General features: G+C 34.3%; 4 protein-coding genes across 4 annotated transcripts; 3 read left to right on the top strand and 1 right to left on the bottom strand.

The window, feature by feature from the left end:
* Positions 1-3895: 3895 nt before the first annotated feature.
* LOC132278114 (uncharacterized) lies at positions 3896-4576 on the top strand. The gene is made up of 2 exons (XM_059779934.1): positions 3896-4208; positions 4299-4576. The coding sequence occupies exons 1-2, from the start codon at positions 3896-3898 to the stop codon at positions 4574-4576; spliced, it is 591 nt and encodes a 196-aa protein (XP_059635917.1).
* Positions 4577-7816: 3240 nt separating this feature from the next.
* Positions 7817-13569, top strand: LOC132278115 (uncharacterized). Its single transcript, XM_059779935.1, has 7 exons — positions 7817-8068; positions 8791-8859; positions 10221-11126; positions 11228-11358; positions 12487-12835; positions 13226-13452; positions 13512-13569. The coding sequence occupies exons 1-7, from the start codon at positions 7817-7819 to the stop codon at positions 13567-13569; spliced, it is 1992 nt and encodes a 663-aa protein (XP_059635918.1).
* Positions 13570-13611: 42 nt separating this feature from the next.
* On the bottom strand, positions 13612-13852 carry LOC132280086 (uncharacterized). Its single transcript, XM_059782204.1, is given in 2 exon segments — positions 13612-13728; positions 13730-13852. Coding segments are annotated over 2 exon segments (240 nt in total).
* A 1832-nt stretch (positions 13853-15684) lies between these two features.
* On the top strand, positions 15685-22872 carry LOC132280087 (uncharacterized). Its single transcript, XM_059782205.1, has 11 exons — positions 15685-15760; positions 15963-16039; positions 17234-17295; positions 17639-17771; positions 17951-18206; positions 18644-18748; positions 18853-18981; positions 20102-20151; positions 20237-20334; positions 20509-20793; positions 22173-22872. Exons 3-11 carry the CDS (start codon positions 17236-17238, stop codon positions 22689-22691), a joined length of 1635 nt encoding a protein of 544 aa, XP_059638188.1. The 5' UTR covers positions 15685-15760; positions 15963-16039; positions 17234-17235; the 3' UTR covers positions 22692-22872.
* The last annotated feature ends 3466 nt before the right edge of the window (positions 22873-26338 follow it).

Consider the following 26338-nt stretch of genomic DNA (forward strand, 5'->3'; position numbering starts at 1 on the left):
CCAAAATGTATAGTGAAGGTCCTGGTAATGACAAAACAGTCCCTAGGGGTATTCTGGACTTTTCCAGCAGCCGTAGAGGCCCTTCACGCGCCCCCACGCGCCTCCCAGAGTTCCCCACACGCGCCGCCAAGCTTTCCCACTCTCCCACGCGCCTCCACGCGCGTCTGGCGTCAGCCACGCGCGCACACGCGCTCCCACGCGCGTTTGGAGAGTCCCACGCGCGCGCACGCGCTGCCACGCGCGCGTTGATGGCTTCCTGCTGACGTGGCGTTCTCCGGTTGGTTGGCTGCATCATCCTTCCTACATGCGCGCCACACCGGATCATCTCACCCTATCTTCCCTCCATCCAACGCCCACAGATCCGGGTGTACCGCGGTATCATGGACCGCGATGCACCGGATCAATCAGACTCCACTAATGGCCAAGATGCGCGCGTACACCCTCCTATGGTGCGCCGCGTTGCACCGGATCACTCCGGTCGTCTCCCCCGCTGCCGGCGACCGGAAAACTCGCCGGAAGGTCGCCGGAAATTGCAGAAAATGCCCGGAAAAATCTAGAAAATTCTAGAAAAATCCCTAAAGTCTTATTTAATTATTTTTAGCCATTATTAATTTCATAGGACATTAAATAAATATATACCATCCTATATAATTAAAATTCCATTAATTTGAATAAAATAAAATTAAAATTTATTCACCTCTAAACCTTGGCTCTATGCATAAAACTAAACTAAACAATTAATTTATTAATTCAAAGGGGAAAAGTAGATAATAACTTGCCTTTTTGGATTTAAAATAAATCCGCCGGTCTGCGCGTAGTCGGGTAAAATTGCCTACACCGGTCCAAGCTTCTTTCTCTTTCTCTTTTCCTTTCACTCTTATAAAATAGCTCTCTAGAATTTATACTTTGCTTCTAACTCCCTTTTATTTTTTTCTAAGGCAAGCTAGTTAATTTATACACAAAATATATAATATAAATATTACAAATATCTAATTTATAATAACTTCTCACCCATTTCTCATATTCCTACCTATATGGCTTTAATTCCAACCATAACCATTGATGCAATCCTATCCTAATCTCTAATTTCATCATGACTTTGGTTTAATACTATTATTATTATTATAATAAATATTATTATTATTATTACTAATATTATTATTAATAAACTTTTATAATTATTATTATTATATTATTATTATTATTATTATTATTAAACTAATATAATTATTATTATTACAAAATAATACATTATATCATCATAATACTATATAACACAAATATAATACTTTAATTAACTAATAATGATTAATATAAGCATAACCAACAAATAAAATTATTATTAATAATACATGCATAATTAAATGAATAAATTTACTATTTTAACATACACAATCACTTTACATGCACAATTAAATGAACATAATATAATAATGTAGTATGCACAAATAAATAAAATTAATTAACCTAACACAAAATTAATTTAAATACATTCTTTAAAATTACGGGGTATTACAATCTTGATTCTTAATGATCTGTTTTACAAGTATGTTTAATGGGTAATTGCTAATTTAAGCTCCAGCCTCCTAATATGAAGTGAATTTTGAATTAATTTCCATTATGTGTATTAATACAAAGTTCTGCTAGCTGTTGACAATTTCTGAAACTTCATACATCTTTTTTTTTCCCCATCAAATAAATGGAATTTTTTATTATCACAGTTAATTTTAAGATTTAGTAGTTTAATTTTGGTCCTTAGTCTCTCACTCATCCCTGAGATGTATACCTCTATCTGTTTCTGTCTCTGTACACACACATGGCTGATTTATTGTTTCATCTTTGGTTGTGTTGTTAATGCTGCTCTGTTAATGAATTGGGTCTGTATTTTCTCTTCCTCTCTCATCCTCAATTCCACCTAGGATGCGTAATCTACCTCTCCAGATGCATCAGTATGTTCTAATAATAACATAAAAAAATTGATTTTTTTTATTTATATGCACTACATGAACTGGCATGGGCAATCCTGTCATATTAGAATACATAGATGCTTCTTTTCTGAAATAGCATTTTGCATGAAATGCACCATTGGAGCAGAATTGCTAAAATATAGCATTTTGACACTGTAGCATCTGTCAAAATATAGATTTTGCATGTGAAAATAGCTTTTAGCATTGGAGATGCTCTTATGATGTTAAGGCGATTTTTTTATTTTTTATTATTGTGTTTTCTAATGACTTTTCATATTGGAACCACAAACGTGAACATAATTCAAAATATATATATGGTGATATTCATGCTACAACATACTCCACTTTATCAGTAACATAAAATAACAAAAAGGCCCTTTTATGTTTTAATAGGATTTTATTTTCTTGTTTCCATCTTTATCTTCACCTCTTTGTAGCAACCCTATGCAACCTTTTTTTTTTTTTTTTTTTTCGTCCTGCTTAGTAGTAATTTCGGATTCTTCCTTAACTCTTTATCTTTTTAAAATTTAAGATTAGAAATTTAGGTTCTTTTTTCGGAAAATATTTTACTTTTTTTATTTTTTAGGTGTTTGTTGAAGGTGTAAGTCGTGGTTGAGGCTAAGTCCATCAAATAGGGGCATGTAAAACTATTTATCAAAAATTAATGGGTAAGTTATTTTTATTAAATTTTAATATTTTTTTGTTTGTATAATATTTACGATAACCAAACACCAAAAAATTAAAAAATATTTTACATCCAAATAAACAGAGTCTAATGTAAAATCAACTTTATTTTTATTCATATGATTTGTTAATATTTTTTCAATTGTTAATACTTATACGAAAGACAAATACGAAGTCACCAATCACATAAAAATAAAAAGATTCGAGTTTGTTATGAAATTGGCATCATCCCCATAAAATAAAATAAAATAAAATAAAAAAACTATCAGTCTTAAAACTTTGAGAGAAAAATAAATTGATTTGTTTGGATTGACAATAACATTTGATCAATGGTTGTATCTACATGGAAAATCTTCCATTTGAAATCAAAGGATATAAATCTCTTTGTTTGGCCTTTAGCCTCGCGTTTTTTTCTTTGTTTTCCATTTTCTGATTAATAAAGTTTATTTACCCAAAAAAAAAAAAAGGAAATTTGAAAACAATGTTAGGGTTTGGTGAAAAATAGAAAATGCGAGGAGTTATGAAAGAAAGGAAGCTTTAGGGTGAGAAATTGAAAGAATGATTTTTTAGGAAAAAGAGAGATATAGTCTAAGGGCATCTCCGATGGACTCTCCGAATTCAGGCTCTCCAAATTTGCCACATCAGCATTTTCCCATAACCACGTCAACATTTCCCTTAGCCACATCAGTGTTTTAGAATCTCCAAATTTTGGCTATCAGATGTACTCCAATGGTGTATTTTCGCTCTCCAAAAATATTAATATTTTAATATTTTTAAAATTTAAAATAAAATTTATTTTTTAACTTTTCCTAACGGCTATATTTTTCATGTTATATAAACAACTATTTGTTCATCCTATCATTATTACATTCATCTCAACTTATTCTAACAAAATATCAATTTACATCTCTTTCAATCTCAAAATTCCAATGGCTTCCTCATCACGATTTTTTCCTTTGTTAGGCTCTAATTCTTCATCATCTTCTTTATCATCCTCTTCATCAGATAACGTTATTGACTCGATGATTCAACGTAATCAAGACGTCTTTCGTGAGATTTTGAATTCAATGAAGCCAGAGATAGTAGAGCAAGTTTTTAAACCACGTAAGAGGCAATAAATTCATCGTGATCGAGAGAGAAGTCACCGTCAACTAATGAAAGACTACTTTGATGAGAATTGCATATATCAACCGGAGTACTTTCACAGACGATTCAGGATGCGACGAGAACTATTTCTTTGTATAATGAATGATGTTAAAGCTTATGACAACTCCTTTATCCAAAAAAGGGATGCAACAGGTCGTTTGGGGTTGTCTTCTATACAAAAGATGACAATTGCAATATGCAAACTCGTATATGGTTGTGCAGTCGATCATTGTGACAAGTATATTAAAATCGGTGAGAGTACTACTATTAAAGCCCTGATGACATTTTGTAAGGCTGTTATTGGTGTGTATGGGGAAGAGTACATGCGCCCACCCAACGAAGCTAACATAGCACGACTACTTCACGAAGGGGAGGAGAGAGGATTCCCGGGTATGCTTGGTTCTATCGACTGTATGCACTTGGAGTGGAAGAATTGTTTGGTGGTATGACATGGCACGTACAAAGGACACTCTCATACGCCTACGCTCATATTGGAGGCAGTTACCTCAAAAGATTTGTGGATCTGGCATGCATTCTTTGGAATGCCTGGTTCAAACAATGATATTAATGTGCCGGATTATTCTCCGGTATTCTACAGTATCGTTACTGGCCAAATTCTTCCGGTCAATTTCATTGTGAATGGCCATTACCATACAATGGGGTATTACTTATCTAATGGTATATACCCTAAGTGGGCAAATTTTTTTGCTCAGAGACAGGAGCCTGTAGGAATGATGTGGAACGAGCTTTTGGGATCTTGCAGAACAAGTGGGCAATAACGCACGGACCGATGTATTTTTGGGATAAAGGGGACTTATGTCTTATAATGAAAACGTGCATCATCCTTCACAACATTATCATTGAAAATGAGCGCCATGCCAATGTTGGAAGATAGACTCCGCCACCGGAGGAGACAATCTCGATTCCCACTTTAATTCAAAATCTATCAGTCTTAGCGGCACACATCTACTCTCGCCAAGTCCAAATTCGCAATAAAGAGACAAATATGCGGTTAAAGAAAGATTTAATTGAAAATTTATGGAACCGCTTTAGTGAAGCACGTGTTTAATTTATGTTTTATTATTTTATTTTTAAATTGTTATGAAGTTTATGTAATGCAATATTTATTGTGTAATGTTTTATTTTGAAATAAATAATTAAATTGTTTGTTGATTAAATTATTTAGCCAATATGTATGACATCTTAATTAATATAATTTTATTTATTAATTTATAGTGAAAACAAAGACATATTTTTTTGTAATAAAAAAATCATATTTGAACTAAACAACGAAAGGTTTTTTTTTTTTTTTTTAATATGTATATAATTATTTTTTAAAATTTTTTTTTTCAAAAAATAGGTTTTTGTGTTAAGGCACTGTTTGGGTCAGCCAAAAAGTGCCTAAAACAGCTATATGTTAGTAGGAATATTTAAAAAGCAATTTAAAAAAAAAAAAAAAAACGCTTTTATCTATTTTTTTTTAAAACTTTTTTTCCCCAAAAAAACTCTTAAGGCATTGTTTGTATCAGCCAAACAGTGCCTTAACGGCTCTTTGATTCAATTATTTTGAGGAAAAAAAAAAAACAGACCAAAATCAGCCAAAAAACTGATTTTTTCCTCTTTTTTTTTTTCAGCCAAACATGCCTTACCAAACACTATTCTGGGCTAAAACACTGTTTTGGCCATAAATTAAAAAAGAAAAAGAAAATTGACGCGGCCCGCATGGCAGGCCCGCAAATCGCCAACCCAATCTTGGTTTTTGGCGACCGGGAACAAGAGCCTCTTTATGGGACTCACTTTTCCCATATGTCATTGGAGCATTGCATCTTCAAAAATTGGGCCACTTTTGCCAAAAAAGTGACTGAAGGAGTTGCTCTAAAAAAGTTTGATTAGGATTTATTTTGTCATTTTAATTTAATAAAATAATGAATGGAGTTTTATAATACATTTTTGGAGTGCAAATATCACCCCTTTTCAGAATTTAAATCCTCAAATAAAAATATTTAATGCTAGAACCTATAAATAATCATATTTAAATGTGGTTAATTTCATTTACACCCTATCAAGTTTAGTCAAATATCTCATTAAAATAACTTTAAAAATTACTATCATTTAGGTCCAATTTTGTTTTTCGGTCACTAACGCGATTAAAAACTTGTGAAAAGTCATTTTTACCCTTATTTTTTAAATTTAGTTTAATTCAAAATATCAACAAAATTAAAAGACATAATTGCCCTTATTTGTTTTTCTCTCTAAAATTCACTCTCCCCCTCTGTAGTCCGTAGATTTGATGATAATAATAATAATAATAATATATTAAGTATAGATTGATAACAAAGTTGCGGGTTAAGAGGTGGAAGTGGTGCTTCGCCGGAGAAGAGAGGTTCGCCGGTGAGCGGTGATTGAGGTGTGGTGGTGGTGATGGATTTGAACTTTGAACAATTGATTTACAAACTCTCTCTCTCTCTCTCTCTCTCTCTCTCTCTCTCTATATATATATATATATATATATATATATATCTCCTCTCCAAATATATACACATATATGGGTCTCTCCTTCTTAAAGACTTCAACTTTGCTATTGTTACACTTATCATCTGCAAGGTAATTATGCACTTGGTGGAGATTAAATTTGGGAATTAATTGCACAAGTTATTTAGGGCACAGACAACCCCGCTGTAATTGTGCACTTGGTGGAGATAAAATTTGATTCCAGTCCTTGGCTTATGAAGCCAAGCTCACTTCACAGACCTGACCTCTCTTCTCTCAATCAAAGAAGTCTCACTGAAAGTTATTTTGTAATCAAAGCACTATATCTATCATATTCATATACATGATATAGAGAATAGTATCTATATATATATATATATATATAAGCTTTGATCTATATACATATACACATTACTGTATATTTATATTCATATATAAATATATAATTGTAAATTTGTAAAGTATGTAGGGTTATTTTAGTCTTTTCAGATTTTTTTAAGGTTTGAGAACTCTTCTGACAAAGTCAAATGGTATTTAAGTCATTTTATATAACATCAAAGTTCTGAAAGACGAAACAAACGTTTGCAGGTTGAGTGATAGTTATTTTCAAAAATTATTTCAATGTGACATTTGGCTAAATCTGAGGATGTGTCGGTAAAATTAACTAGATATAGTTTGAAAAATATATTAGGACAAATTTATTAAAACCTCCAATACTATCAAAAAATGATCATAAAACCCTAACGAGTTTTAAAAATCCCAAACAAACATAACAACGTTAATAATTGCTTTGCCAAATTGACTTTTGTGACAAAAATACCTTTGGTGTCACATGTGCCAAATAAGTGATATATATATTTAAATGTGTTATTTCGAAAATACCCGACCATAATTGTACTTATTTTTTGCACGTAAGCTGCCTTACTTAATTGTATTTATTTTTGGCACGTGTCCTTGTATTTTTGATACATTGCTAATTATAAAAAATGGATTATTCCTAAAAAATGGGATAATGGAGGTCAAAGCACAAATTCATGGAGTCCAAATCAATTCTTCCAACTTTACTAATTCACCACCTTCCGTTTCCCCACTGTCAACTATCATCACCGTTCTACCTTGCTCGTCGATTGGGTCTCAATCGCTGGCATCGATCTCAATTCAGTCTTTTCTCGGTCCGATGTCGGTTGTCGAAGTCTTAGGCTCTGATCGCCGGCATTCTGTTTTCCTCTGTCGGTTTAGTTCTTGCGCACCGGAGTTCTCTCTATTTCTCTAGACCGCCGACCACCAACCGCCGGCGGCGAGACCCATTATTGTTTCGACTCCGGCGGTTCCTTTTCTTGATTCGCCACTGACTATTCTCTCTCTCAAACCTCCTCTTTCTCTCTTGATTGAGTCGATTCAGAGGGGATTGTCTCTACATTTGTGATTGGCCTGGTTGTGTGCACACTGAAGAGAAGCAAAATTATATGTTTTTTAGGGGAATTTTCAAACGAGCCGGTGGATAACCGGAACTAGTATGCACGTTATTCATGTGTGTGGATCAGTTGATCTTGAAACTGCGTCGTGAGGAGGAGGAAAATGCATGGGGAGAGAGTGTAGGATTTTGGGGAGTCTCGATTTGGAAAGAAAATTGGATTTTGGAGGAGAGAGAAGAGGTGACGAAGGATTTGGGGGGAGTCATAGAAGGAGGAGGTGGTGGATTGGTCGGCGACGGTGGCGGGGTCGTTGGAGAAGGAGGAGGGAGTGATGTGGGTGACGCGGCCGAGGAGGAAGCCATCCACGTCACCTGGAGAGGAAAAGATATGTTGGATTAAAGAGGCTAACGTGGGGCCCAATATTTATATCTTCTGTAATGTAAGGTTATCCATGGTTGCCGTGCTAGAGAGAGAGAGGAGTGAAATTTGTGCAGGCTAATTGTAATTTCAAAAATATGATTTTTGTACTAAAGATAATATTGTAATTTTAAAAATATAATTTTTTGATTTTTTAAATAAAAAGTAATATAATAAGAGTAATTTAGTCATTTTACATAGCTTTAACACTGGTTGGAGTTTTATGATCATTTTTTGATAGTATTGGAGGTTTTGAAAAATTTGTTCAATATATTAAATAAGAAAAGTGATAGGTCTTTCGACTTCAATTGTTGACTCATTCTCCGAATACAACTTGATTGGGAATGAATTGAAAAGAAAGAAATATTTACGAGATTATGTTTTAAGAGTTTCAATGTAATCTAACTAAGTTGTATTTAAAAGATAATAACATATTATTTTTTATTAAATAATTAATAATTTATCAGAAGACTTCATAGTTATTGTACTGAGTGAACCGTGATAGTGCGTTACTCCGTATTTAAAATGGTCTTCGGGTTTGGCCCTTTGGGATGCATGTTGTCGGTGGAGTCACACCAAACTAAGCATGAGCTTCTTCATAGACGATCCAAAACATTAGTATAAAGTCTTGCTGGAACCTATATTCTGACACAATAATTGCTGTTTTTTAGATATGCGTGAGACACAGTGGCAGTACAGTGAATTCCTCGAGTTTCAGGGGTATTCGACGAGGACAATCAGTAAACGACGACGTGTAGCACCTTACGACTACGACGCAGGGTGGTGGTTCTCTTGTCCTTTCCTCTTCGGAGCAGAATAGCAACAGTGAAACAGACATATATTGAAGAAGCCTTTGGCATTCAAACACAGAAATTAATTAAATTAAGTAAACAATTATTTTCTATATTTTAGTAATACAGTACTCCTTTTATTTATATTATTCGAATTAAAAATCCGATTGGTATGAGATTTTCTTATTTATTTAAGAAAAATGAAAATAAATTAATCTTGTATCATTCCAATATCAAATCATTTCATTTTTTGTTACTGAATCTGAAAATGATGGAGTGCTTAGAACTCACCCAGTTCCAGTAATTGATAGTTCATCCTTGCATCTGCTTCATCTTGTTTCTGCAAGGTAGCTTTTGCTCACTCTCTCTCTCTCTCTCTCTATATATATATAATTTACAGAGAAATGTATGTATTTATATATGCGTATAAGCCTCAATTTTGTTGTGAAGAAGATTTGGATCATCTAGAATTTTCTGTATCTTAAAATTGTTGTGATTTGGAATGGTTTTGTTAGTTTGAAGATCAAGAATAGTAGGCTGTGCTTCAATTAAGTACCGATTCAGTAAGTTTTGTTTCACCAATTGAAGATTAAGCTGTTGTAAAAATTACCTTTCATTTTTTGTATTTTCATTTTCTTTTCTGTACATAATATTGCTCATAGCATGTTTCTCTCTATATATACACACACACATGCACAGGCTTTTATAAGTCAATAATCACACACTGAAATACATCTGGAGTGATCGGATGCTTCTCTGTTTCCACTATCACTTCTTATGTAGTTGAATTAGGGTTCTTTAAGCTGAAATTTGGTGTTGAGTGCTAAATCCAAGTATCATCTGCTTAGCACTACAAGTACTCTTTCTTTGAATTTTTGCTCTAAAAACCAAATAAACAACTACCAAACACAATTGCAATTGCATACTGTACCTAATGAGAACACTTTATGATGTTCTCTCTTGAATTTGGGGAGCTTGAACTGACCTCAGAACCGATGCCTCAGTTTGTTTTTAGTTTAAAATGTCTCCGCAAGAATTTTTGTTACTTTTGCATGCTTATTTTACTAAATTAAGTGCTTGCTTGGGTTCATTTAATCACATCTTTTAAATTTTCTTCCTAATTATACAGGATTGAACAAAGTGGAAGAATTTCTATTTCTTTAACCGTCTACTAAATTCTGCAATACATGGTTGGTTAATGCAATTCTAGTATGGACTACTCAATTCAATTTCAAAAGCTATGTCAAATCGAGAAAAGGAGATGGCTTTTTGTGTTGGCTTTGGTGGCTATGACTCACTTTTTGTGTCAGTCGCTATTGATTCCATATGAAAATGCTCTTCTGTCTCTATTGCCTGAAGTTCAGCTTCCAAACAGTGGGAAGGGGAACTTTTTATTTAGACCTGTTAATTCTGTGATGGTTAGTAAGTCTGTTCTTGTTAATGCTCCGGGGTTGACCGATACTAATCTGTTTGTTGGTACGGGTAAAGAGGCTGAAAATTCTAATGTGGCTGGAGAAATAGGGAATGATGATGAATCAATAGAGAATGATCTTCCACTAGATGAAGAAATCCTTGAAGCTGATCCCGAACATGTTGAAGATGAGAATTTAGACAATGGAGAAATCCTTGAAGCTGATCCCGAACATGTTGAAGATGAGAGTTTAGACAATGATCTTCCATCTGTAATATCTATAGCTATGGATGAAAGTTTTGCACAGGAGAATGCCAAAAATGGGAAGCATAGTTCTACATCATTGGAAAAGGATCATAAAACTAGGCATGCTTTTTATGTGCAGTCAATCGTTGAGCCACGCGATGCAGCTTCGACAGACAATATTCTAGAAGCAGACACAAGTATGATGCAAGATAAAGTTTTGGCCATTGGCACTGGCACAGATTCCCCTCTTGTTGGATCTCTCCCAGTAGATTCCTCAATTAACGACACATTTCTGAAAAAACCTGTGTCTGATTTAAGCACCCCTATTAGTTCCAAGGCACCAAACAAATCTACAGTTGGAGAACATATAAAGCTACATCTGAAGGATGAAAGTCACATGCTGTTGCAAAGTGATCTTGCTAATTCAAACAATGATTCTGCAATGCTGAATAATCGTGTGAAGAAGGAGATGAGGTGTAATATGCCACCAAAATCAATCACATCAATATATGACATGGAACGTTTATTAGTTCGGCATCGTGCTTCTTCACGTGCAATGGTATGAATACTTTTGTAAGAAATAAATAAATCTCTCTATGTGCTTGAACTGTGTGTTTTTTGTAAGGAAACTATTTTAACCATTTTTGAGTTGGAATGCAGAGACCGCGATGGTCCTCAGTACGTGATCAGGAAATTTTATCTGCAAAGTTACAGATTCAGAGCACTTCTATTTCAAAGAATGATAGAGAAATTTATGCTCCTCTCTTTCGAAATGTTTCCATGTTTAAAAGGTTAGCCTATTTCAGTTTTAAAGGAGTATAATTCATTTTGAAAGTAGTAATCATTCACAGGCTTCTGCATTCAAGAAGGTTTTTACTATTGTTAACTATTTTTGAGCTTTCTGCTTTGGTTTGATGAATTAGTGTGATAATAACGTCTTTTACGCCATTAATGAGAAGAAAAGGAACAAAAAATTAGAAGTATAAACAGAAGGAGAAACATTTTTTAACTGCTAAACTGACATATAAGCCTTAGATCAGTTGTTGGTGTATCATGATTTTCAGATCCTTGTGTGTTCTTGATCAAATTTTGTTTGGGAAACACTTACTTTGACTTCAATAATCTGATTTCAGATCTTGGTGTGTCAACTTAGATACAAATAGTTTTGTCATGCTTGATTCGTTTCTGTTTGTCATATAATTTATTGCACTGAAGATGCATGTATTACACATATATGCAGTGACACTTTTCAGAGGTCTTGTGAACTATGAATGATCATCAGGAACCAGGAAATTCTCCAAATGTATATTCCAGCCTTTCAACAGTCGGCTTACTTGTGCCTCGGAAAACATCTGTGTGTTATTGACTTACTGCAACTCATCTAAGTAATGTTTCTCTAGTTATATGTTTGAATATTGGGTATGATATGGATGTCAAACTTTCCTGATCCATTGATATTGGTACGTTAGCATATATAATTTACTCTTGCCATTGTCCTTTTGATTTCAATTATTCTGGCATCATCTCATGAAGTCATTTCACTCGGGGCATCAGACTCTTATTGATATGCATGTTAGTAGTTAAGCTGTGGATCTGAATGTTTTTGTTAAAAAAAAAAAAAAAAAAAAAAAAAAAAAAGGTTATAAATTCAATGCAATCAGTAATGGACATTGATGTGAATATTTTGCTACTTTTATATTCAGCGTAAAGAACAAACATACATTTCCTGCAACAGATTGTTTCGTCGTCGTGTTTCCCTTTCAGATTAAGTAATGTTATTAAGCTGATGTTATTTCAATCTATGCTTTTATATATGCACCTAGAAATGTGTTACAGCAATTTGAACAATTACTTCTAGTAGTGTTTCTCCTTTGGTGAAGGAGTTTCATCTTTAACTTCCATTTTGGTTGCATTAACAGGAGCTATAAACTCATGGAACGCATTCTCAAGGTATACATCTACAAGGAAGGAGAAAAACCAATCTTTCATCAGCCAATGCTCAAGGGCTTATATGCATCTGAAGGATGGTTTATGAAACTGATGGAGGGAAACAAACGTTTTGTTGTTAAAGACCCTCGGAAGGCACACCTGTTCTATATGCCATTTAGTTCACGAAGTCTACAGTACACTCTGTATGTACGTAATTCTCACAATCGGACAAACCTACGCCAATATTTGAAGAACTACACGGACAAGATTTCAGCAAAATATCCCTTCTTTAATAGAACCGGTGGAGCAGATCATTTTCTTGTTGCATGCCATGACTGGGTATGCTTCCAAATAACATTTATTTCTTTGGCCTTTACTTGAATTATAATGAAGCATATCATTATGTTAAGGTATTCAAATGTTTTATTAGTTCAGTTGCATGTTACTTCATCCCGAGTCTCATGATGTTACGCCATGACAATACACTATAATGTGACTGAAGTTACTTGAGAGTCAATTTAGTGTAGCAGGGAAAATGTAGTAATTCGTTTTCTAAACTCCGGTTAAAATGTCTAAATAACACCCTTGTAAGGTAACAAGTCCCCTTCATATTTCTGCTAAAGACTGGAAATTTGCTGCCTTCTCCACACTTTAAAGTTAGTTTCCTACGAGTGCATAAATCGGAATACAGTTTTGGCATGTCTATTCTGATGCATTGGATTGTTGTAGGCTCCATACGAGACAAGACACCATATGGAAAGGTGCATGAAAGCCCTCTGCAATGCTGATGTAACTGCAGGCTTCAAAATAGGGAGGGATGTGTCCCTTCCAGAAACCTACGTCCGTTCTGCAAGAAATCCTCTTCGAGATCTTGGAGGAAAACCACCTTCTGAACGACATATTCTTGCCTTCTATGCTGGCAACATGCATGGATATTTACGTCCAATCTTGCTCAAGTACTGGGAGAACAAAGACCCTGACATGAAGATTTTCGGTCCTATGCCTCCCGGTGTAGCAAGCAAGATGAATTACATCCACCACATGAAGAGCAGCAAGTACTGCCTCTGCCCTAAGGGTTATGAGGTCAACAGCCCACGGGTGGTTGAAGCCATATTTTATGAGTGTGTTCCTGTGATCATCTCTGACAATTTTGTGCCACCGTTTTTTGACGTCTTGGATTGGGGGGCATTTTCAATAATTATGGCGGAGAAAGATATTCCCAACTTGAAAGACATTCTCCTTTCGGTATCAGAAAAGAAGTATCTTGAGATGCAACTGGCAGTGAGGAAGGTTCAGCAGCACTTTCTCTGGCATGCCAAACCCATGAAGTATGATCTCTTTCACATGACCCTCCATTCAATTTGGTACAATAGAGTTTTCCAGATAAAACTTAGATAAGAATGTAGATCGATGATATACATTGAAGAGAACAATGTGAAAGTGTGGAAGTTGATCGAGACAGAAATTCACAACTTTGAAGAGGTTGAGTGTCCGAGTCCTACTAGGGTTAAATCTTGTGGGGGTGTGCGTTTGCTTAAACTTTTGAGTCTATCGTGGTTGGAATGCCTATTGTAAAGAGTTCTCTGTACATGTACCTTGTATTTCTCTTTCTTTTGAAGGAATGTAAGGTCTTTCTCTTGTTTAAAATGGAAAATTTGTGATGTTACTTAACTAGTCAGCAAGGCTCAGAATGTCAAAATGGTTTTATTTTCTCTTCAGGCTTTCAAGTTGCAACTAAAATTTGAATGAGTTTATCACGAGGAAGAGCCCACACTCTTTTCCCATTGGATGCATGTCCATGGTGTCAATCTTATCTGATTCAATGGAGACAAATGTCGTGTCAGCATTATTATGTTTTTTTTATTTATTTTTTGTATGTAAGTATACTCACACGCATACTATATCAAGACTTGCACCCTCAACTTTGTTTCTTTCTTTTTCTTTTGCCAAGGTGAATATATGGCACTCAAATCAAGATTTTGGCAGGGTCCAGTCCCTTCCAACCAAAGTTAAATAGCTAAATCAGTAAATTTTCGCTGGTAAGCGGTTCTGATATTAACTGAAATTTTAAAAAATTGTACAAAAATCTAAGTTGTCTTTATACATTTTTAAAAATAATTTTTTATTCAACTGCTCACTTCCCACTTTGAAGGAGGAGAGGTCATTGGGCTAATCCCCCAATGCTAACAATTTTTTGTTTTCTTAATTCTTAATCAAACATAAAATTATACTCTGATCCAGTTATTATTCAGTTCAAAATTGGGTTAGTTTGGTTTTAGACATTGAGGACAAAAACAAAAAAACAGTAGATAAGGCAAAACAAAACCAACATTCTGGGTTCCGGGGTTTGGTTGTGTTGGTAAGATGTTGGCCCGGACATTCAAAAGTCCAAAGTTCAAGCTTAACTACCTTCATTATTATCTTCAACTTAACTTGTTGTTTATAATGTAGAACCAGAGTCAGCAACTCAAGATTTACCTGGTAGGTTCCCGTCAGGAGAGAAAAAAAAAAAAAATTCTGGAAAATCCTTGAACTTTTTTCTTTTTTCACTGACAAAAGCTTGAACGTCTCATTGATGAAATATAACGAAAAGGCTTGAGTGTCTCATTTTAAGCATTGATAATAGCAACGAAAACTTGAAAGTCATACCTATGATCTATGTTCTCTTGTAGTACACACAACACAAAATTATCCAAGGTCCCAAACATGCCACGTGTTCCTTTTCAGCAAGTAAAGCAATCCATGCAATCTAATGACGCAGTTCTATTGACAGCTTTAGTGGGTCCCACTAACCACAATCTGCTGACTGTCCAAGCATTCATCACTAAAGCAACGCGTGTACTTCTAAAGCTCCAACCTTGTGTCGGTTTTACCCAGCACCATTCACTGCTTTTAGGGCTCAATTTCTGGTTTTCACTGAATCTATAGACTTTAGTGTGTCAGTTAAATTACTCCTTTTCTAAAAAAAAATAGTAAATTTTCAAATCTTCTTTTAACTTTAGTTTTTTTTCCTCTGCTTCTTTAACCAATTTAATTGTTTTACCTTTCAAAAAAAAAAAAAGAGCTGAAAAAAATATATATATACTTCAATTTATAGCCAATTCTTGGAGGGCTTTTTCAAAAGATTGCAAATTTCGAAAACCCATTTGTTTAATTTTGTATTTGTCGAAATGGGCTGAGGTGGGCCAGAGTAACAGGTATAGATAACGATCATGATCAATTGGTTCGTCCAGATCGGTTTCATTTGCTCCATTCCCATTCGATGTACATCTTTTTCATTCAGTTGCTAGTTAGTATTTGAAAATATGTGTATATATAAATATTTATAATACAAATAATAATATTTACACATTTCATACTTTATGGGAATGGGCGTATGCAGATTTTCCTTTATTCTTCTTCTATAAAATCTGGGTTTGCTTTGATTCCGAAGTACTACAATTTTTTTTTTCTTTTGGTTTTGCAGATTTCAGTATCCCTTTTCTTGTTGGACTTCTATTCTGCAATTTCTATTTGGTCTCTGCAATCTGGGCGTTTGTTTAGGTACTTTCTTCTTCGGAATTATTTGTTTTTTTCTTTCTGAATCAATTTGGTGAAAGAATAGTTTTAAATTGTTATGTTTTTTTGGAATATTGATTTCGTTTCTTATCTGGGAATCTGGTATTGTGCTTTGATTTGAAATTCTATTTGGAATGTGGAAATGGAAGTGGTTTTCTTGGTATCAAATCATGAGATGGTGTTGTTTTTGCTTGTGAAAATCCCCCAGCCTTGAAGTTAGGTTTTGAGGATTTTTAAATACCAAAATTCTCCTGGATTGAACTTGTATAAATTTCTAAAGATTGAATTTCAGCATACCGTTGAAATTCTTTCTAAAATTCCGTTTCTTCGTTAACAAGGATATTGTTTTTTTTTTAACAAAAAAGGATATTGTTTTTTCTTTGATTGATAAAATAAATCAAGCTATTGAGTTATTTCTCTTTTATTTTAATGTTTAATTTTGTTTTTCTTAGAATATAAGTGTGGTTGTTCTTGAATTAGGTTTTATAATGGAGGAACGCATGTAGACGTATGTAGATATTTATACAGTTGTGATCCTACTCAAAATTTTAATTTATACACGCAGGAATGCTTTGAACGGTATCTTATAGAAAATTTAGAATTATATTATCTTATTCCATTCTAATTTTTTTGGTATCTTATAGAAAGTTTGGAATTAGATTATAGTATCCCATTCTAATTTATCTGTTTTTGTGACGGCCTAAACATCCCTCTATATTTAAAATCCCTCTATATGTGACGGCTCTAGAAGGAAAGAATTGCACTTGTAGTGGCTCTCGCCCGTTACTATACTCGTTTGGGTCACTCTCAGCGTATTGCTTACAACTCACTCTTTCAAAGTCACCCTATATAAGCCTCATGTCTACTCTGCACAACATTGTACATAAATGTCCGGTATATTTACACTGTACAAAACTCTCTACTCCTTTAGAATATTCTCTCTACCACATCCTACAAATTCTCCAACATTCTTCAATATTTTAGAATCTCTTTCCAACACTCAACAATCTTTTGGAAGACTCTAAAACCTAACTTTACTGTACAGAGTCCTTCTCAGCGCTTGTTGCCTGCGTGGCGTAGCCTCCATGTTGGGCATGACATGTTGCTTTTTTAAGTTCAAGTCTTTTTTCTTTTATTTATTTATTTTTTTTAATTGATAAAATTGTTACATTTTTTCAGACATGGAAGGATTAATGGCAAACTTGTACATGAATGATGAAATTTCTGTTGTCAATTCAACAGTGAGTATTAGATATTATATATGTACATATCTCATTGCAAATTTTGAGTTTTCTTTTGATGATTTCAATCATGCTATCTTAAATTTCACTTTTTGTCATTCAAGTAACATCAAGTTGAAAAAGTTAGGGTCATGAGGGTCTTAAATTCAAAGGGATGAGTATTCGCTGTGAAACTTTCTTTTTTGATAAGTCACTTTATGTAATACATTACGCCCCATCCCCAACAAAAAAAAAAAAAAAAGAAAAAGAAAAAAAGAGAGAGAATAAAGAAAATTTTATATTTAGTAATTTCAGTTTAATTTGAAAGCTTGGTTTTACAGGCCTAATGTAGGCCTCTTATCAGGTCTGCTGTGATTCTGTGAGGGATGGAAGTATTCTTTCTAAATATCATGCTTTTTGCTCATCAGTGGATGACATTTTTACCCGTCTCTTGACATTGACTTCTTATATAAGCCATCGATTCATCCACTTCATTGGTGAGTTCTTTTTGCAATTTTAATGTTACTAATGCTGTGGGTGATATTTATATATACATCAATAATTATGAAAATGTTAATGTGTCTATTCAAGTGGCTTCTATAGCCATCCACTGAAATTCATTTGCAATTAATATTTTGGAATGTAATGGCTGCATTTGGGCTCAATATTACTGCAGAGGATCTTGTCTATAAAGATGCCAATAGTTGCTTTGAAGAAGTGGCCGTTTCCTCTGGACATTATCCGAGATCTTCAAGTTGCAGCAATTGTAGATTTGTCTCTGATGGTTGTTCGTCTTCTTCGGGTCCTTATAATAGCCATGGACTCCCTGAAAGAAGAGCATCAGGTCTTAAGAAAAAATTACCTGCAAATTCAAGATATGAAATTGTAGAAAAGAATTACAGATACCGGGGTGTTTCCTTCATTTTTAAAGGGTATCAATACCTCTTCCATTGATCTTCTCTGTTTTGCTAAGTTATGATGACTGCAATGCTTACATTGACATGATTCCAGCTTTGATACTTGCGGCTTATTTATGTCTGAAATCTTTGTAGTATGCCAGTAATTATATTCTTAAATAACTTGAATTATGGATAAGCTTCTGACTTTTTTGTTCTTTTTTTATTATATCTTGTTCAATTAATCAACCTTGTGTCAATCATTTGGGTCTCAAATGTGTAACCGATGAACATACAGTAGTGAATACTGAATAATGTAATGGTTATGCGGTGTTGCAGCTCTCTTATACTTCTTATAATTTGAAATTTCTATACACATGTATGTTGATTGGAAACTTGGCATATATCCTATTTACTATTCTATTAGTCATTATTATCTTAATTTATTTTGCAGTTGGTTGATATGCTTGTAGGTTGATGCTCCCATTATTTGGTCTTAGACTTGCTTGGAGGCTGGGATTGGCTTCTTGGAGATTCTCATTCTGCTATGTAAGATATGCACAAGTCCAAGTTCGTAGGTAAAGGAATGCTTTTAAAAAATAGATCTTATAGGCTCTAAGCTTTTATGTGTATCACTTGGTTTGACTTCTCATTACATTGATACTCGTTTTGGCCAATTCAGTGTTATATCCCGAGTGCAGAAAACTTTGAATGGGTCTTCTAATGATATTGGATGGCTGCAACATACTCCAGGAATGGCTCCCGTGGAGGATGGTTCAGCTCGATTTCTGGATCTGCTACAAGGCATAAGGTGTCAGATTTAAATTGATCCATTATGATTTCCGATTGAATTATGTGATTTATCGTGTTGGTTATGATCATGATGTGGGTTTTTTTTTTTCCTGGAATTATTTGAACTTTTATGGAGCTACTGAAGTCTTCCTTCAAAGTGAACTTAGTACTGATCAATTTATTTTATTCTCGTCAATTGTTGGAAATTTATGCAGATGAGTTTAGTTCTGTGGCAAGATGTCATGGAACAGTTATTCAACCAGAGATGGTGAAAATTTGTCTTCTGTTGATGTTAGTCAGTGGTGTTTTGAATGAACTTTAGGAAAAAAAAAAAAAAAAAAAAACTCATCATAATATGAGAAACCTTGAAAATGGACAGCAGATGTATTCTAATTGCATGTGCATTAGGACAATTTGAGCTCTACACTCCATTAGTCTGGCACTCTGAGAAACCTAAGATTCTATTTCAGTGACATCGGCTTCTTTTTGGATTAGCGTGCCATTGAAGAAAAGTAAGTGGTCCAAAAATTGGCCTCTTAAGTTAGATAGTTGGAATAAGTAATGCTTTAGTTTGAAGTTTTAGACTATAAATCTCATGCATTATGTTATACGGACTCAAAAACAAGTTTTAGGTGTGGGTTTATGTCTACGTGTTGGATTTATCAAAATTCCGTACCGAGGAAAACTGGGGACGCAGTTAAATATTATATTTTTAATATGTATCTTTGATTTTCTAGGATCAAATGGTGTTCTTCTGTAACATATAGCATTTAAAACGGATACTTCATTAATTTTGAAATAATAACGTAACACAAGGATTATAATATTCGAGTTCTACCTTCAGAAAAGCGAGTTTTTTTTTTATTTTTTAATAGGGGAAGGGGAGGGGGAGCGGTGGTGAAGGAAGGAGCATTGCTAGAGACTTTATTCAAGTGCATGCATTATTGGATAACATAATCATTTTCAAATTTGTTCTAGTAGAATCTAAAAAATCTATTGTCAGTTCTGATCTATGTGAATGCTAAGCACTTGAGTATTGTTCCTTTTTAAAAGTTGTTTACATAATGAAATCCCTTATTCGCAGTCATCAATTTATAGCATGTATGTATCTGAGTATTTTGCTAATATTTGCTTGTCAGGAATGGAGAGCACACACTCCCCAATTCATTTGTCTATCTTCTCATTCCAGGTATAAAAGTTTCAGTTCCGACTCCTGACATTTGAGTTTTTTTCCTTTTGCCCACTTACACGTTATCTTTGCTGTCATTTTCTAGGTCTATTTAGCAATCATGGGCCCTTGTATTTCGTGAGCACTAAGAGATTTTTCTCAAAAATGGGTCTAGCTTGCCATATTGCAAAAATCCACAGCGAGGTATAAAGAAAATTTTCTTCATGATTCTAGACAAATTTTTTACAGGGAACAACAAAAGTTAATTCCTACCCGAGAATATTAAGCGTGTTTGTGATTTTTCTTCAAATATGATTATTTTCTTTCCTTTACAATTGTCATATTATCTTTTCTTGAATCCTAGTACTTTGTGTGAAGGCATCTGTGGAGCACAATGCGTTGGAACTGAAGCATTACATCGAGGAGCTATTTTGGGGATCTGGCAAACGTGTGATGCTGCTAGGGCACAGCAAGGGTGGGGTGGATGCTGCTGCTGCGTTGTCAATTTATTGGTGTGACTTGAAAGACAAAGTTGCTGGACTGGCACTGGTGCAGAGCCCATATGGTGGCACACCTTTAGCTTCTGATATTCTTCGTGAAGGGCAGATTGCTGACAAGGAAACCCGGAGAATCATGGAACTGTTGATATGCAGGCTAATTAAGGTAGTGCCCTCCTTTGCCTAAGGTCTAGAATCAGTTTTTATGGGTTGTTTTAGTTTTGGGCAAGTTGCAATATGCACATAGGGTATCTGACAGCTCCTGTAGATTAAAGGAAATCACTTGAATTTAATTTGGATATGCAAAAATTTCAAGGACAGCACAAGGAGAACTAATTTTGACATTGGAAAGTTATAATCAAAATATTTTCTGTGCCAATCTTACTTAAACCGGCATCGACATTAATAACAAAAAGATGCTTTATATATATAGTTATATATATTTTTTATATAGGTTTCAAAAAGCTATTAGACTACTAATGCTCATATATCATACTGCAATCGCGACCACGCATGCCTCTGGGGCCTATAAGGTCACCTCATGGAACTCAAGTATCATCTTTTTGAACGGCATGGTCTTCTAATGTGTGAATGACCCTATGCATGTTTCTTGTTGAATGTCGAGGCTGGTTTCCTACTTTTATGACCCACTCATCTTGTCAGGAACCACTAATATATCACCCAACAAATATTATGAATTCACTTTGAGTCGATGATCAAGTATTGTACTTATCAAAAAAAATATATCATTGGTTATCTTTCTTATTAAACTATCTATAACTTGGAAAGCTGAGTATTTAATTTTTTATGGATCCTCAATTATAAAGACACAACTGGAGTGCACACAAAACATTGAGAAGGTGCAAGGGAAACCTGTAAGGATTGTTGGAAGGTGCAAGGGAAAGCTTTTGGCAGTTTTTACTGTTTTTGAATCTTTGAAGGAAGAAGTTTCACCAATTCTTATTTGGTGTTTTTCATGTTTCATTATATGTTAATGTTTGGTATAATATAGTTTACTATTTGTTTTGCTACTTCCTTTGAGTTTTGGTTTCATACATCTTTTTCTAATGCTTCCTAATCTTTTTGCCAGAATTTCTCGATTGGTTTCCCTCTAGGATTTTTTTTTATATGATTCCATGTCTTGCTGATTCAGCATCCCATATAATTTCTGGGCTTCCTTTCTTGCTTTCCCTTTCTATACTGTTTTGTGACCTGGTTCCTGCTTTTGGAACTGTATTTATTTCAGTATAGATTTTTTTTTTTTTTTGGTATGAAAAGAGTAATAACATCCCAACTTTATCGGATTCACTGATTCTATTTTTTTTTTGGTCATGTAAGCGAGCATGCACACACGTACCCCAATGGGGACTTGAACCTTCAACCTTCCATAGGGAAGTAGAAGAGATTTTACTTGAGTTAAAAGCTTTAATCAATTCTACCATTTTCTTCTTTCCCAACCCACCAAACCACCCCCCCCTTCTCTCCTCCCTCTTTTCTTTTTTTCTTTGGGTTCTCATTAATGTTGTTTAAGAAATTGAACTGTAGGGTGATATACGAGCATTGGAAGATCTCACATATGAGAAACGGAAGGAATTCATAATGAAGCACAGGCTCCCCCAGGACATTCCCATTATCTCATTCCACTCTGAAGCGAGTGTGGCACCAGGTGTCCTTGCCACAATGTCCCATATAGCACATGCAGAACTTCCCTGGCTCCCCTTTCCCAGATTTGGTGGTGACGAGTCCGAAGAAGCCGTCCAGGCAGGGCGTAAGGTGCCTGTGGTAATTCCTGTTTCTGCAGTCATGGCTGTGTGCGCACTCCACCTGCAATTAAGGTATGGTGAGAAGAGTGATGGACTGGTGACATGTCGCGATGCTGAAGTGCCCGGCTCAGTCATCGTGAGACCGGATGCAAAACTCGACCATTCTTGGATGGTTTACTCCTCATGGAAGAAGGATCCCAGTCAACCTGATGCCTGTGAAATGTGTGAGGCTTTATTGACTCTGCTTGTGGAGCTTGGGAATGTGAAGCAAGAAGAAAGGGACAGGGTGGGGTCATGGTAACATTTTCCAAAAATGTTCTGTTAAATTCTGTTTTGCAAACCACTATTGAGAAAAAAATGAATTGGCAACTAATTGTTGCTACATGTATTTGTCATTCCATGTATTTGTTGCATTGGATTGTCACAGTTTATAAAATATTTTTATCTAATGATTAAATGGGTATTTCTCTATTCATTCAAAATGTGATCATTGTGCAAGTTTTGTGTTGCTTGAATGGTTGGATAGCACCCCGTGTCTGGGAGTTAACCACCAACTCCTGTTATTCTTGCCCTAAAAAAAAAAAAAAAATGGTGATTGTGAATTGCTCGTGTTCCTCACTCAACCAAACATTCCCATGACAGCATTTTCTTTCTTTTCTTCCTCATCGCTCTCTCTGGTCCAAGCTTTTCCCAATTGAAATAACACATTTTAGAACAACACATGTTATTAATTCTGAAATACAGTTACAACTTACAACGCTACCATGGTGATTGATGGTCAAGATGGGTGGCCATGGAATTGATGAGCACCAACTTGGTACGAAAATTATACGGATGGTCCGATTGTAGAAGGTGGGCCGGAGTGGAGATTTAAATTATCAATGCAGACAACTAACTTTTTATACGTACAATTCAGCTTATTGTGGAGGTACTCTTAAATTCATACGGAAAAACGTATCACTATATATCACAGTGTGATTCATACTACCATCATGCATGTGCTGGGAAAAAATCTATTGGTTAAATTTTGACTACATTTATCCAGACTTTTAACTATTTTATATAATACCTCATTCATCAAGAAGGCATAGTACTATGTGGTTTGTGTGTGTGTGTGTGTGAAAACGGATCCTTAACCATAAATCCATAGAATCAGTAATGAACTAATAATAACCTTACCTTTTGTGCCTCTGTATGATTCATTGGGGGACCAAACGAGTAATGTGATATAATAATAATTAAATAAATGTTTAATTCTCAGAAAATGGATCGACTCATAGTACGAGCACTTTCAACAAAAATTAAATAGATGTTTAATTATCAAAAAAATCTAGCAACTCATGGTACCAGTAGCTTCAACAAACCATCAAACAGCTGCACATTTTAAAGGCATGAAACAGGGACTTGCATTGCATTGCATCATCTGCCGTATTGGGAAAGTCCTTATTGAAGAGGTCCAGTACACCCATCAATGGTGGTTATTAATTAGATCACACAATCATTCTCAATGGGTGTCGTTTTCACACTTCAAGCGCGCTGTCACTTTCATACTCCTTAGCCGCTCTTGCTCCCATTCTCACTATTTTTAACTTAATCTTATGATTTTCGTGCTCCCGCTCTCGAATTCGCTCTCGCTCCCCCTCTTTGTGACTTAGAAACTTATTACTACCATCCAGTGAGACGCCATCACTTAGTGATATCAATCATCAGCCATTGATTTGTGTATCGGATCTCTTCGTATTAAACAGACGTCTCGATTCACCCACTGTTGCTTTGAGAATATACATTTATATATATATTTCTCAAGTCTCTTGATTATTTTGCAATATTGCAATGCAATGCGATCTTGAAATTTAAGTTTAATGTATGTGTGTATAATGTTTGTAAGGGGTGAAATTTAGTTTGAGAAGTTGAATGCTCCCAACTATGCCGCTAATGTCTTTGGTTTGCGTTTTGTTTTTAACTCGAAACAAAATAAGTATTTTGTTGTAAAGTGTTTTGAATAGTAATCGGAAACATTTTTGGTAACGTTCATTTGTTGTTAGATTTTTGAAAACAAAAATATGAAAACATATTTGGTGAAAAAAGTGTTGCTAGTTTGAAAACTATAATGATTAGTTTAAAAATGTCATTTAAGAGCTTTTTATAAATTAAAAAAAAAAAATTAATTATGGCTACAGTATTCGTTGTTATAGTGTTAAAATATGTAAAAATACCAAATTATTATTTCAATTTTTCGCCACTATTCACAAAACATTTTTTTTCCTACCAAATATGTTTTCTTCACTATTTACTGCTACAATACCCGACAAAAATAAAAATACCAACAAACATGCCCTAAGTAATGCCCCGTAAGAAAGAAACTCTAGGCTGGAAAAATATTTTAAGAGTAAGAATATTTTTAATTTTCTTTTTTTATTATATATACGGGTGTTAAAATTGTTAAGTTAATTAACTTTAAAAAGTTTTCAAATTTTTTACTCTTTTTTTAAGTCGGCAAAAAAAATATACTCACACATTCACTTGTCCGTGTGGGGATTTGAACAGGTGAGGATTTTACCTCTGACCTTCCTTTGGAAAGTAAGGGTCTGATACTATTAGGCCACTGATATGTTGATGAACAGATGAGGATTAGAGAAGTACTACTAAACTATTGCCTTTAATTCCTTACAAATAGCTTTGGCCTTAAATTTTTATTTGTGTGTGTGTGTATATATATATATAAATTTCCCTTCTTAAAATAAACTATTTTTTTCTCGAAAGTTCTCTAATTTTTTTTTTTTTTTCCTTTTCCTTTCTTTTCCTTCTTCCTTTTTTATTTATTTATTTATTATACTTCTTAAAATTCTTCTTTTTGTTGGTTATGTAGAATGTGTCGAGTGTATAACTTTCTTTTCTCTTCTTATTCTCTTTTATTTATCTTGTTCTTACTTTTCTCTTCTTATTCTTTTTATTTCTCTTCTTCTTATTTAAATTTATTAATGTAATTGTATGAAACTCAATGGGTGTAATAACTTTCAAAATACAAACAGCTCCCAAATTAAAATCCTCACTCCGCTCTAATTCTAACAATAGTGGACATGCTTTCAAAAATAGGACGGAATACGTTCACTGTGCTTTGAAGGGACCATATCCATATGTAATTTTATTTTGCAACCTTAAGAATAATAACCATAAATAGAATCCTGATAAAAATTGAGAGGCCACGTGTGATTTTCCTAAGCAAACTCACCAGTGTTAACCATCACATACAAAAAAAAACTTGGGGCCCTATGCCCTGTGTTACGTGAAAATGGAGTTAAAGGATGAGGAAAGTGGAAGAACTCACGGGTATACAATGAACAAAGTCGGATAAAAACTTTAATAAAAAATACTATAGTATTCATTGTTCTCTCAATTATTTATGAAACTTACAAGATAACTACTAACTTGGCCATTAATGGGAGGAACTGAACTAGCTAGTAATAGTAAAACCCTAATGACAACCCTTTCCCACTTTTGGTAAGGACCACTTAGTTACAACTGTGTCATTGAATTCTATATTTTACCAATGGATATTATTTTCGTGGTTTTGCTTTTATAAAAATTTGTAACATCTCATCTCCCGGAGATCTAATACCGATTAAATGAGAAGATTAGTTGCAATAAAGGATAAAAGATAGAGGAAGAACTTTCAAAAATCAAACAAGATGAAATTACTAAGAACGATTTTAAAAAGTTATATTTAATAGGTGAAATGACATGTGATGTAAAAAATTTTAGAAAAAAAATTCACATAACCGATCCTATTTATATGAAATTAAGGCAAGATTTATCATGCTAAATTAGAGGTCTGGAATAATATTAATGTAACTCAAAAACTTAAAATATGCAGTAGTGTAGAAATGCAATGGTGTATTCATCTTATAGGAAAACATTTAGAATTCATAACTTCACACATTGATAGAA

This window comes from Cornus florida, unplaced genomic scaffold (genome assembly GCF_030987335.1).
Source record: "Cornus florida cultivar Cherokee Brave unplaced genomic scaffold, ASM3098733v1 CherokeeBrave_3.0.0_Hap2_Chr10, whole genome shotgun sequence".
Classification (NCBI taxonomy): Eukaryota; Viridiplantae; Streptophyta; class Magnoliopsida; order Cornales; family Cornaceae; genus Cornus; species Cornus florida.

Bases quoted from the DNA above. Each gene is read 5' to 3' on its own strand.
- LOC132278114 (XM_059779934.1), top strand. From the start codon at position 3,896: ATGAATGATGTTAAAGCTTATGACAACTCCTTTATCCAAAAAAGGGAT. The intron at 4,209-4,298 runs GTATGCACTTGG...TATTGGAGGCAG, and splicing joins TATGCTTGGTTCTATCGACT to TTACCTCAAAAGATTTGTGG.
- LOC132280087 (XM_059782205.1), top strand. From the start codon at position 17,236: ATGGAAGGATTAATGGCAAACTTGTACATGAATGATGAAATTTCTGTT. The intron at 17,296-17,638 runs GTGAGTATTAGA...GCCTCTTATCAG, and splicing joins TTTCTGTTGTCAATTCAACA to GTCTGCTGTGATTCTGTGAG. The intron at 20,152-20,236 runs GTATAAAAGTTT...GTCATTTTCTAG, and splicing joins TGTCTATCTTCTCATTCCAG to GTCTATTTAGCAATCATGGG.
- LOC132278115 (XM_059779935.1), top strand. From the start codon at position 7,817: ATGTGTGTGGATCAGTTGATCTTGAAACTGCGTCGTGAGGAGGAGGAA. The intron at 11,127-11,227 runs GTATGAATACTT...GTTGGAATGCAG, and splicing joins GTGCTTCTTCACGTGCAATG to AGACCGCGATGGTCCTCAGT. The intron at 13,453-13,511 runs GTACTGGGAGAA...CTCCCGGTGTAG, and splicing joins TTACGTCCAATCTTGCTCAA to CAAGCAAGATGAATTACATC.